We start from the raw sequence: 12,811 nt of genomic DNA on the forward strand, positions 1-12,811 counted from the left end.
AAACAAGGGAAAAATCTGAATTTTTAGAGTTATTTGTGAGTTAAGTTGGCCGTGACTTTCCTTTTTGTTTTGGGTTGAAATTTTGATTGAATTGTAGTAGGAAGTGATTGTTTGTTGTCAAGATCTAATGATTGATAAAGCTCTTGGCCATTTGAGTAATTTTTACAAGAGTTAAATTTTTGGTGGAATTGTTTAAGTGGTTTGGCCGAAATGTACTTGGAAGGTTCATGAATTGTGATTTGGAATTGTTTTGATATCTTGGACTTTCTTGGTTTAATTTTGATTAGAATTGAATCTGTTGAGACCTAGGGCTAATGATTGACGAAGCCCTAGTGAAATTGATGTTTGAATTGCGATTTTGCTATATTGGCGACTTGGAATATAATGTGCAAATGAATTGGAATCGTGAAGTCCGTTTTGGGTCCTTTGAATTCGAGAACTTTTGACCAGGCTTTATTGAAGTATTTTGTCCTAGTATCGAGCTATAGAAATTGAGTATAGTACGATAATGCTAAAATTCGAGTGTCGGGACTTTTAAACCCTTGCTAACTTTTTTTTTTTTTTTTTTTTTAAGGGACTATCGCCCCAAATTTTATTGAAAGCAAAAGGAACGAAAAGGGGAGCCACCGCTCCCAAATACAACCTTTAGTTCTACATTACAGACTGCCCCTACGCTACCTTTCTTCATAGCACCAACGCAACCCCGGCACTCCACGTGAATCAAGCGCCATAGCAGCCCTAACCATTGCCGGAAGCTGGATCTCCTGCTCATACACCTGACCGCTAGTTGGCCCCCCCACAGCTAATCTATCTGCAGGTAAATTGGCCTCTCGAAAAACATGAGAGATGGAAGCAGAAAAACCCTCCAGGAGGCCCCTCACTTTCCGCAAATCGTTACACAAAGGCCACCTTGCACTCGCCCCAGAACCCACCAATTGCACCAAAGCCTTGGAGTCCACCTCCACCAACGAAGGCCGCAACCCCCTTTGTAAACACAACTGTAGGCCACACAATAATGCCATACATTCTGCCCCTAAAACATCCTGTTCCCCGAGTTCCTTGTAGTACGCAAAGACCAATGTCCCGTGACAATCACGCAGTAGACCCCCACCCTTGGCCTGACCATGGATTACACTGGCGTCCGAGTTCAATTTTAGCACCCCAAAAGGCGGTTTATCCCAGGCAACCGCACAGGGAACCCGTCTCCTAGGAGGGGATTTAATACGTTGGAGCAATTCACAATCCCCATCCCCCGTGAAATGCGACCGTTGAAGCTTATTTGCCCTTCCAAGCTGCTCCCAAAACCCATCCACATCGCGGATTATCCTATCTACCTCCCAACGCACTCCCTGAAATCGCTCCTGATTCCTGGCAGCCCATAGAAACCAACAAACCACAATTGGCATCATCACCCGAATGTGGTTTTTTGACACTGAAGGAGACGAGAAATACCAAGATATGAACACCGACGCCATGCTCGAGCAATTCACCAACTTAAACCCAAACCGGCTAGAGATTTTCCTCCAAACTTGCGAAGCTACCGGGCCAGTGCAAAAAACATGCAAGCTCACCTCCTCCTCCCGGTAACAACACCCACATCTAGATGGAATCGACAAACCTCGAGACCGTAACACAACATCCAACGGCAGGAAATTCCGCACTAATCTCCAAGCCAAAAAAGACATCTTTGCTGGCAAAGCCGACGGCCACAGTAAGGAATCGACCAAGGAGTGCGGCTTCCGAAGGCGAAGCAGCTCCCAAGCCGACTTAACCGAAAAAGAACCCGACGGTGAAAGCATCCAGACCAACCTGTCCTTCTGCGACAAATCGAACGGTATGTCCTGGATCGCACGCAACACAAAATTCGGAACCCACTTGGCAAGACGCGCCTCATCCCAGCCTTCATTAGTCAAAAATTCTGCAACAAGAAAATGAGGCCTCTCCGGACGACCCACAACCTCCTCTAACGGCTCATGAAGGACCCATCTATCCTTCCAAAAATCCACCAGGCCCTTACCTAAACTCCACCGAATATGCGGTTCCACCAACGACCGAATCGCCTCTAGCCGTCGCCAAGTAGGCGAAGCCCGAGCTGATGATGCCTCCGAAGGATGCCTCCCCTTACTGTATTTTGCATGCATAAATTCCGCCCACATGGAACCACCATTCCGGAACCGCCACCAAAGCTTTGCCGCAAAAGACCGAGCCATGTCCTTAAACGACCTAAACCCCAGACCCCCTTCCACAAGTGGAAAGCACAACTTATCCCATGAAGCCCAATGAGTCCGCCTGTCCCCCCTCTGATCCCAGAGGAAGGTGTTACAAATGATCCCCAACCGAGTAACCACCGCCTTTGGGGGATTTACCACCTGTAGTAAATACATAGGCAATGACGCAAGAACATGTCTCGCTAAAACCAGCTTACCCCCAAAAGAAAGCAGCTTAGTGCTCCAATGGCCTAGCAAAGCCCGCATCTGCGCCAAAATCCCATCAAAAAGCACACTCCTCTGCCTACCCTTAAATATAGGGGCACCCAGATAAGTGAACGGGAAAACCCCCCTGTGAAAACCCAGGATCCTCCTCACCAGCTGCTCCTGCCCCGAAGAAGCCCCCGACGGCAACAAGAAAGAACTCTTGGTGACATTCACCCTCTGACCAGAAGCGTCTTGATATTCTTCTAAAAAAACCTTAATTGCGGCCAGACACTCCTCTGAGCACCTGGTAAAGACCAGCATGTCATCCGCAAACGCTAGGTACGGAACCTGGGTCCCGGCTGACACAAAATTCCTGCCCGGCTGATTACTTAAAAGGTGATGCAGCCCCCGGCCTAAAAATTCTGATATCAGCACAAAGAGGCCAGGGGAGACCGGGTCCCCCTGTCGAACTCCCCGTGAAGACTTAAAAAATCCCGCAGCCTCACCATTCACCAACACCGAAAACCAATTATTAGACACCAGCCGAAAGAAAATATCTACCACCTGCTCCGCGAAGCCGAATTGCCGAAGCATAAACAACAGGAATGGCCACTCGACCCTGTCATACGCCTTCTCCATATCCAATTTTAACATGAGGTTCGGATGACTCAACCTCCGATCTAAATCCGCTACCAGCTCCTGCGTGAGAAGAATATTATCTGTTATCCCCCTACCAGACACAAACCCAGTTTGCCATGGAGAAATTAACGCAGGGAGGACTCTCCCCAACCGATTCGCCACAATCTTAGAGATAATTTTCGAACAGGTGTTGCAAAGGCTAATAGGCCGAAAGTCCTTCCAGTACCTGGCACCCGCAATCTTGGGTAGCAAAATAATAGAAGTGCTAGTAAAACTCCTAGGCAACCTCATACCCTGAAAAAATGCCTGCACCGCCTCCAGCAAATCTGCTTTGATAATGTCCCAGCAGGATTGGTAAAAACCCGCTCCAAACCCATCAGGCCCAGGAGCACTATCAACCTCGAACCCATGCACCACCTCCTGCAATTCTTCCATGCCTGGAACCGCCAACAGCATATCGTTATCCACTGCCGATAGTTTAGGCAACGTAAAGGGAAGGCCCGGAGCATGCCACCCATGTTGCTCCGACTCAAACAAAGAGGACACAAACTCCACTGCAGACCTCCTGATATCATGAATATCCTCCATCCATGGGCCTGCCGGATCCTTGATTCGAGACACAAAATTATCATTTCGGCGTTGACGGTAACGAGAGTGGAAGTAAGCCGTGTTAGCATCCCCCACCTGTAGCCATTTGATTCCCGCCTTCTGCCGCCAATATTCACATTCCGTTGCCAAGCTCCTTGCATGAGCCGCCTTTGCCTCCTCCACCACTGCCCTGGACACAGAACCTCTCCCATTGTCAAACTCGTCCTCACGTTGTTTCAAAATTGCCTCAGCCTCCTTCACCTTACTAAAAATGTTTCCAAACACCTGGGCGTTCCACACACGCAGCCCACCCTTGACCACCCGTAACTTGTTATAAAACTTCGTCATACCCTCCCCCTCTGCCGGCTGCTGCCAACAATTGTGCACCGCATCCTTAAAACCCGAATGATGCCGCCAAACATTTAAAAATTTGAAAGACCGTTTGCTAGGACTCCCATTCTGACAACAAATCCGCAGCGGAGCATGATCCGAACGTCCCCTGGCCAAGTGGGAGACATGCGAGAGCTCATATCCATCTGCCCACTCCCGATTCATTAAGGCCCTATCCAACCGCTGCCACATCCTACCATTCGTCCATGTAAACCCGGCGCCATCGAAAGGGACCTCGGCCAAACCACACTTACCAATTGACTCATTGAATTCCTCCATATTTGTTACATTTGCCGGAGCCCCACCCATACGCTCCTCCATACAGGTGATGACATTGAAATCTCCTGCCAGTAACCATGGCCCCTGCACTTCTCCCGCCAACCCTTCCATTGCCGACCACAGTTCGCGTCTCCCCACCCTTGAACACCGCGCATATACTGCCGAGAGCTGCACTGAACATCCAGAATGGAAAGCAATGTGCATGTGAAGAAGTTGCTCCGCCAATTCCCTGAAGCTCAGTGACAAGTCAGTATACCAGAAAACCCACAGCTTGTTATTCAACGCCCCCAACGCCTTATCAAACCCAAGAAACCGACGAACCACCTCAAGCTGTGCTGGTTCCGATAATGGTTCCAGAAGAACTAGCAACCTTATCTTATTAGTTTTGCATATATTATTCAGATAACGCAGTGAATCTTTACGTGAAGCCCCACGAATATTCCATACAAGAAACTTAATCGGATTTAACATAAGATCTCAAAGAATAATGAGTTTGAGATTGGGATTGACCCTTGCGGAGAGATGTTTTAGCCTGCCTACCACCCTTGTGTCTATCCCCTAACTGACCACTCTCCACGACTGGCCGATCCAACCCTTCGAGGATCTCCTTCCCTATTCTTGAACCAGTCGGGGCAGCGGTCAACCTGTGATGCAACACTGTCTGGAATTGTTTTAACTGCTCCCATGGCACTGTCTCCCCTGGCCTATCCCCATCCGAACACTGCCGTCTATGTCCCTGCCTAGCAGGTCGCTCCTGGGACGCCGACCTGGCTGGGATGTGATCTACATCCTGCATATCCATATCCGAAAGAGAGTGTAAGACGTCAAAGATATTCTCGCACTCCACCCTCTCCCAGCCTTGCAGCTGCTCCAGGGAAGCCTTCCCCGGTGACGCGGTTGGAGATGCTGCAACCGAACCAGCCCCAGCCAGTGCCTCAGCCTCCACCAACAGATTAGACGGCTCCACCACAATACGTGACCCCTCCTGGACCTGTTGTTCCATCACATAATGCGCCTCCCGAACCCTTGCATGTTCCAATCCCTCCGTTTCAGCATGCTCTGACCTCCCAGCTTCATTATCGTTCCCCTCGCTGCCTAGACTCGCATCCCGGGTCCCCTCGGCCTGCTGAATATCCTCCCCGTTCTTAAGGAGCCCTAAACTCGGCCCATTAGTGCCAGAGATACCCTTAGGCCGGTAAACCTCCTTGGGTTTCCCTCTCTCCGTTACCAATCTGCGTACCGGTTTTAGATCCGGATGCTTCCTAAAACACTCTCCTTCGACATGACCAAACCGCGTACAAAAACCACAAAACTGCGGCCAGGATTCATACTCCACATCCTGCCAGAACCCTTCCTGATTCTCCCCAATCCAAATGCGGGGAGGGGGTTGCTTCGAGACGTCCATCTCAATCAGAACCCGCGCAACTGAAGGCCGTTTGAGCTTCACTGTCGCCGAATCAATCTTCAGACAACGCCCCAGCAGGCTCGCAAGTTTGGCAACATAAACCGAATTAAATAACGGCAGTGGAAGAGATGGCATGGAAACCCACACAGGCGCAAAAGTCGCGTCCTGATGGGCCTTGAAATCCAACGTCCATTTGGACACCAGCATCTGTGTGCCCTTCACAAACCAAGAGCGCCGCACGAACAGACGAGTAAAATCTTCCTCAGTAGATGGTCTGATCAAAACATGATTCAGATCCAGAAGGCCAACCTCACATTCTCCCTTGAGACCCAGTGAAACAAAAAAACCCCTGATGACCTCCATTGGAGGCCGGCGAAACGGAAACCGACCAACCAAAGCATTGCTGAACGGAGACGAAAGCAATTGCAGATCACTCTGTGATAATAAAAGCGCCGGTTCACCTCGATAGGTCGCGCAACGACCTAGATCTGGAACAGAAGGCTCCAGCCGACATGGCCCCGAGAGCACGTCGACAAAGGACCTGGACGCCGTAGCCCCTCCAGACACACCCCCTGTGGCCGGCGGCGGCCACGGGGGACCCTCCATGCAGACCTGAAAAACCCTAGGGCTTTGCAAGACGTATTAGAGAGAGATTTTTTAGAGAGAGAAAATTGCCAACGAATCAACTCGACGCCTAAACCAATCACTACTTGGAGCTTACTGAATGGCTATTGAATGAACTTATTTTGTGTGTGCCTTTGGGAGTGATTAACCCTTGCTAACTTGTTGTTTCTTTTCTTTGCTTACACTAGCTTTATTACTTTTAAGAAATAATTGCACTAACTTCCAAACTCTAAATTTTTCATAAAATTTTTCCTGGCTAGTTGTTTTAGAGGGAAATTGTTAAAAACACTAGATTTTTATAATTTTAATTGAAAGGCATAGAAAACTTGTTCGGCAAGAAAACTTGTTTGATTTAAATTGGTTTTAGTCACCCTCTAAAAAGAAAGGTATCTTTAAAGAAACCATACGAAATATTCTATCACTTTTATTAGTTTTAATTTTTAAGAGAATTGTTGATTTATTTCGAGGAAATGAACTAGTTATATACCAGATAATCTTTTATATATAAAATAAGAACATGTATAGTGAAACTTATAGTTAAAACTTTGTTTTTAGGGTTTAGCGAGGACGTGGGCTTCGATTCCCAGCTTGACCTTTGAGCTTCACTTTTGGGTAAGTGTCTGTGCTTGTTCTATGATTAACTTGTTAAAGTGCTTTCTTGATTGTATGTGATAATTGGAATGTGGTTTTCCTGATCTATCGAAGTGGGCAGTGTGTACTTTATCGCACTAGCCCTTTCGAGTGGTGAAATGCTTGAAATGTTTTCTCGAATATCTTGCTTGCACTAGTTAAATACTGAGTGGGGGAATGTACCACACCTGAGGGTGGGAGCGCCTCTTATCCTAACAAGTACCAAAAACTTTGCAACTGTTGACTGGAGCCTGGACTCGTCAACTAAACCACCAGGCAGGGGAATGTACCACACCTTAGGGTGAGAGGGCCTCTTATTCTGACTAGGTAACCACTTGTTGTGACGTCGTTGGGTGAATCCCTCGACTAGGCTATAAAAAGGTATACTCGAGTAATACCAAACCCTTTTGTGAGAAGGACGGGCCCGGTGGGAGTAAGTTGGTTGGAGCGTGTTAAGGAAAAATAACGAATCTACATGGACCCTAGATAGTGAGAGTTGACGGAGGGTCAACTGCGATTAATTTTGATCAAGCTTGTGGAAAATGACTCCTGAGAGCCCTGTATCCTACTCTGTGCTGTTAAACGCTTTCCTACTTGTTGAATTTAAGCTTGGGGTTATTATTTGCTATTTGTTTTATATAATTGCATGTTTGGGGCACCACTGAGCTTTAGCTCACCCCACGTTATTTGTTTTCCTGAACAGGTTTTGGCATTCGAGAGACTTGAAGTCTGCCTTTAGCTTTTGTAAATGTTATTTCGAATAGGACTATGTATCTTTTGTCTTGGGTTGTCACTTGAAACTGGAAAAGTGCAAACCCTAAGTTTTGGCTTGTATGAATGTATTCGAACTTTATGAGTTCACTTTGTGGTTTGTAGTGTATAAATGTAGTTTTGTGTTAAACTGGTTGGAGGTGTACTTAAGAGTGAACGTTCAGACGTCCAATGGCAATGTTATCTCTGAAGTTAATGTGTTCCTAGTACTCTGGTCGTTTAAAGGTTTGGCTTGTTCGGGTGACGAATTTTGTTTTGGTTTAAGTTATACGTGGAAAGGGTTTAGTCGGTTTCCTTGCGTGAGTCCTGGCGAGAGATAGGCAGGCGACCCGCCAACCCTCTGGTTCGCCTTATGGAGAAGTGGGGCCGCCACATTAATTACCTACCAAATATATCTTGGATATTTCTTAGACATTTTTCTTCATAAATGGACCATGTTTGAAAAGATTCGTTGGCCAAATGTTTAAAAAAAGGGAAATGGAAGTGCAAGGCAGCGTTGCCTTGGAAAATTGGAACTTTTGTGACTTTGTTAACCCACTTCCCGAATGGATTTTTCTATGAAAATTGACAGAGGAATAGCCCTTATATGGTAGTGTAATACTACCAAATTTGGTGCCATTCTGAGTCCATTTCGATGCCCAACCAAAGTCCCAAAGTTCGTGATTTAAACCTGGAAATTAGCCTAACAGTCTCACTTTTTCAGCAACTTTGAGCCGCTATATCTTGGTGTTCAAAACTCCGAATCTTGTTCCGCTTGTTGTGTTTTAAACTTTGATTGTAACTCTAATTGAGGTCCAAATTTCAGAGGCTAGTTCACATTGTGTGAATTTTGCCGAATTTCCAAACTTTGCCGAAAATCAACCCAAATCTGTCTTGGTATTCCAAGACAACATCTTGGACCCAAATTTTGAATGTCTTCCAATTGGAATCATGGAAAAGTGTTTTGTTGGAACTTTTAGTACTTTGGAAGTAGTTTCCAACGGTACCAAATTTTTCAATTTTGGACTTTCAGAGAGTGAGTTATGATTTTCCAAAGAATACCCTAAACTTGATAAATTTTGTCCATTTTGAAAAGAATCCGCGCGGGAATAATTTCATAGAATCCGGCTGTATATCTGGCCAGTTCTTGGCCGGATTGATGGTGAGATTTGAAAAAAAAATTGGGTTTCTTCATTGCCTCGAATCCGGCCAGTTCTTGGCCGGATTGTGACGTGACATCTTCACGTCCGACTTCGATCGTTCGTCTGGAAATTTATTTACATGGTTTCATATCTACTTGTTTCCATCCAATGATTTTAAAGATAAAAATCAGATTTTTACTTGAGTTTTAAACCCCACCTTTGAACCTCGATTTACGAGTAATTGAGACTCATTTTTGTGATATTTTCTTAGGTTGTACACGGGTGCAATCTTTCTCGATAAGTAGGGGTTTTAAGCGATAGTGTGTAATAGTTGATTGTTATTTGCTCAGGTGCTCAAGGGGACCTTCAAGAGGAACTCGAAGTGGACGCCTAAACACTTGTTTGAGCACTTACTCACTTGTTTCAAATTGGTGAGTGTTCCATATAGGAGTACGTTACTTGAATAGTTTTACGACATGTTTACTCCATGGTTATTATGTATTTAACTATTAAGTGTTACCGATAATTGCTCCTATGAACTTTTCCACTGCTTTAAGGCGAGTGTGTACTTTATCTCACTGGACCTACTAAAATGATAAATCTTACCGTTAATCGAGATTATTTACCGTCTACCGTTTACCGTTTACCGTTCACTGTTTACCAACTTACTTGATTACCTGCTTACTTGATTACTTGACTACTTGATTATGTGATTACCATAAATTACGTGTTCACATGAACTTTTCCACAGTTTTGCGACGAGTGTGTACTTCATCTCACTCGACCTACAAAATTGATATATTTTTACCGTTTACCGATTTACTTGATTACTTGTGCATGTTGTAAGCTCTAAACTGAACTGGGCCCTGCCCTTGGTTACTGCCCTTGGTTTCCACAGTTTTGAATTATGGATTGTACCGAGTCCTGGCGAGAGCTGGGCAGGCGTCCCGCCGATACCCTTGGGTTTGCCCTTGGGAGAAGTGGGGGCATCACACTAGGTCCAAATTCTATCTACTTCTTCGAGGTCGCCCTATTCAAGGAAAGAGAAGAAAGTTCATTCAACAACTTCCCAACCTAAAAATACAGCCACATTTTACAGCCGCATTTTGTATGCTCAAGGAAAGATGGATTGTGCTCATGCAAAATGATTGTATGAAAAATACTATGGCCTTTGTGATGATGACGAATTTGTGAAGAGCTATAAGAGGTCTGTGACGACCCCACCTTCCCCTAAGGTGAACCAAAGGGGTTAGGGGACCGCCTGCCTAACTCTCGTCAGGACTCGAACACTAACTTATTAACAACCTTTTAAAACAAGAGCTATATCTCCAATGACAATATAAAACAATCCTTGGCCAAAACATAAGTTTATAGATGATACAAACTTCAAAATACACTACTAGATCCATTTACAACAGTCGAGTTTCCAACTTACAAAAACAAACTAAAAGTTGGTACAACTATGCTAAAACAAAAGATTCCAACAGAACTTCGCTTTTCCTAGTCACTCGCCCAGACGCTCGCCCCCTGTAAGGAAAACAAAACTAGAAGGGGTGAGCTTTCGCCCCATGAGGTTCAAAGAAAACCATGCAAACAATGATATCAAACTCAAGCCACAAAATCATAATTCACCACAGCAAAGAGCAAGTACACTTCAATTAAGATTTCACATACTCATTTAAAAGGATACGGGACTCTCATGAGCTTGTTCAAGTAGCTTGATCAAGATTCAAAATGCCGTTGACACTCCGTCAACATTTTCCAAAATACTATCAAGTATTTCATCATTTCACGTCTTTCTCCATCCATTGTACAATCCCCTACAGGGACCGCACGTCAAAATCAGGAAGGGATAATACTCGAGTATACCAGTTCAAGTTCAAGAGCTCAAGTACGAGTTCACGTTCAAGTCCAAGTGACAAGACCCCTGGTTCATTGATTGTATCGACGAAACCCTTGCCGGCTCGACTCGACCAACTAGCTAATGAGGGTTGGGGCCCCAAGCATGCAAGAGAGAGTCAATGGGATAACCACCCAAACGACCAACAAGTCAAGCACAAGTAAAGTAATTCATTTCATATCAATATCAAGCAGTTAGCCACGAAGGATTGAGTATGATAAAGTACATCCTCATCCCAAAATGCCATCAATTCAAGAGCAAGTACTTCAATCAAGCAAGCATGTCATTCAAGCAAGGAGACATTTCACGTAAACATTTTCATGCACTTAGAATACTCACCACGGCAACAAGCTCAAGTGTTCGCCTCACGTGCACTTCCGGCCTCACTTCCACGTCCTAAAATCAAATATATAAAGTGCCATGAGATCCACTACTCCAAGTCGCAATATTCAAAGGAAAATCACCTCCAAACCAACTAGGTATCTTAGCCCTTAAATCACATGATTCTAGTGCAATTCAAGAGGAATTATCCTTGTTTACGCTAGGTTAGTAGTTAGCAAATGGTAGTGCCAAACTCTTTTCATTTCCGTTCACCAATTGAAGTTAAAAACTGCCCATCAAATGAAGTTTGAAACTGCCCAAATCCATTTGGTTTATAGGCTGGAAAAGTGAGGTTTTTCACCCTTTAAAACCAATCATTTTGCTCTCAAATCCTCCATTTATACTAGGTTCAAGTATATTCAAGTGTCTAGGCCTTAACAAGAAAATTTTACCACAAAAAAACCAAGTGTCAAGCTAGTAAACTTCTCTCCCTCTCATTCAGCCAGCTTGAGCAAATTCCAGCCATGGTTTTGGTCAAAAATGTGAAGTTTAAGCCACTTAAAGTGCATGATTTTGGTCAAATTTCAGCACACACTTTTTTTTATAATATAGCTGTTTTTATATAGAAAATTGCATTTTTTATTCATAAGAAAAAACCAAAATACAAGGGACAAGGGACCACAATTTTCTAGGCATCTGACAAATTGTTTGCTCGCATGTTTCTTTTCACCTTCCTAATAGCTGGTACTCCCCATTGATCAAGCCGAAGTTCCCCTCTTGCCAACACAGGAATTGCCTGAATATTGTCATAGACTCGAAGGGAGTCTTGGATGTATGTAATTTACGTTGGCCAGGGCGTCCGCCACCTTTTTGTTCGCCTCTCAAACACAATGTGAGACCTCCCATTCTCCCGCCGCCACCTTTGGCCTATTCTTTTCCACCAACCGCACATTCCAAGGGCAATGAAATCGGTGTCGAAGGATGCCCCACGAGAACCGGCAGAAATCCACTGAACCGAGAGCGGGGCCATTCCCTTGCTTCGCTACAGACGGAGACCAGCTGCCTGTGACAGCCCCACCTTCCCTAAGGCGTACCAAAGGGGTTAGCGGACTGCCTGCCCAACTCTCGCCAGGACTACTAGCGCGATGATGTATAGTCTAAATCGTTCCGGAAGGTATTAGCGCGCTCCAACGAAACAAAACCATGAAATGAAAACGGAATATCGGAGCCACACATGAACATTGCCAATCACATTTATACATGTAAGGTTCCCAACTTACAACTCAAAAGATAGTGTTAAAACAAAAAACATTTAGGTTTTCCAACCATCAAGGAGTTATACAAAAGTATATTCAACTAGCTCAACTCGGCTTCAAATTCACAGATTCCAAAAGGTATTCACATCCCTGTAAGGAAAACAAAGGCAATGGAGTGAGCTTTCGCCCAATGAGGTACACTCATGCAGATCAGTAAAGTTCACATAAGCACAAAGTTGCTCAGTCCAAACGTTCAACAAGTAATCTGAACTAACATTACATTTAAATTCAATAAAAGGATACGAGCGGCTCCCAAGAGCCCTTTTCCTCGCTTGCCGTAATTGATCTCGCTCCGTTGACCCTCCGTCAATGCTTAAAGAAGTAACCAATACCATAGACCCCACTTTCTCCAATTTCCATCAACCTTACATACCCCTACCGGGCCCGAACTCCATTCAGTTTACAATGGTAAT

At 45.0% G+C, this 12,811-nt stretch overlaps 1 protein-coding gene across 1 annotated transcript; it reads right to left on the reverse strand.

Annotated features, from left to right (window-relative positions):
* Positions 1–674: 674 nt before the first annotated feature.
* On the reverse strand, positions 675–6,321 carry LOC113750580. Its single transcript, XM_027294541.1, has 2 exons — positions 4,780–6,321; positions 675–4,685 (listed from the first exon to the last, which is right to left on the reverse strand). Exons 1-2 carry the CDS (start codon positions 6,319–6,321, stop codon positions 675–677), a joined length of 5,553 nt encoding a protein of 1,850 aa, XP_027150342.1.
* Between the last annotated feature and the right edge of the window lie 6,490 nt (positions 6,322–12,811).

The sequence above is a fragment of the Coffea eugenioides genome, chromosome 10 (genome assembly GCF_003713205.1).
Source record: "Coffea eugenioides isolate CCC68of chromosome 10, Ceug_1.0, whole genome shotgun sequence".
Taxonomy (NCBI): domain Eukaryota; kingdom Viridiplantae; phylum Streptophyta; class Magnoliopsida; order Gentianales; family Rubiaceae; genus Coffea; species Coffea eugenioides.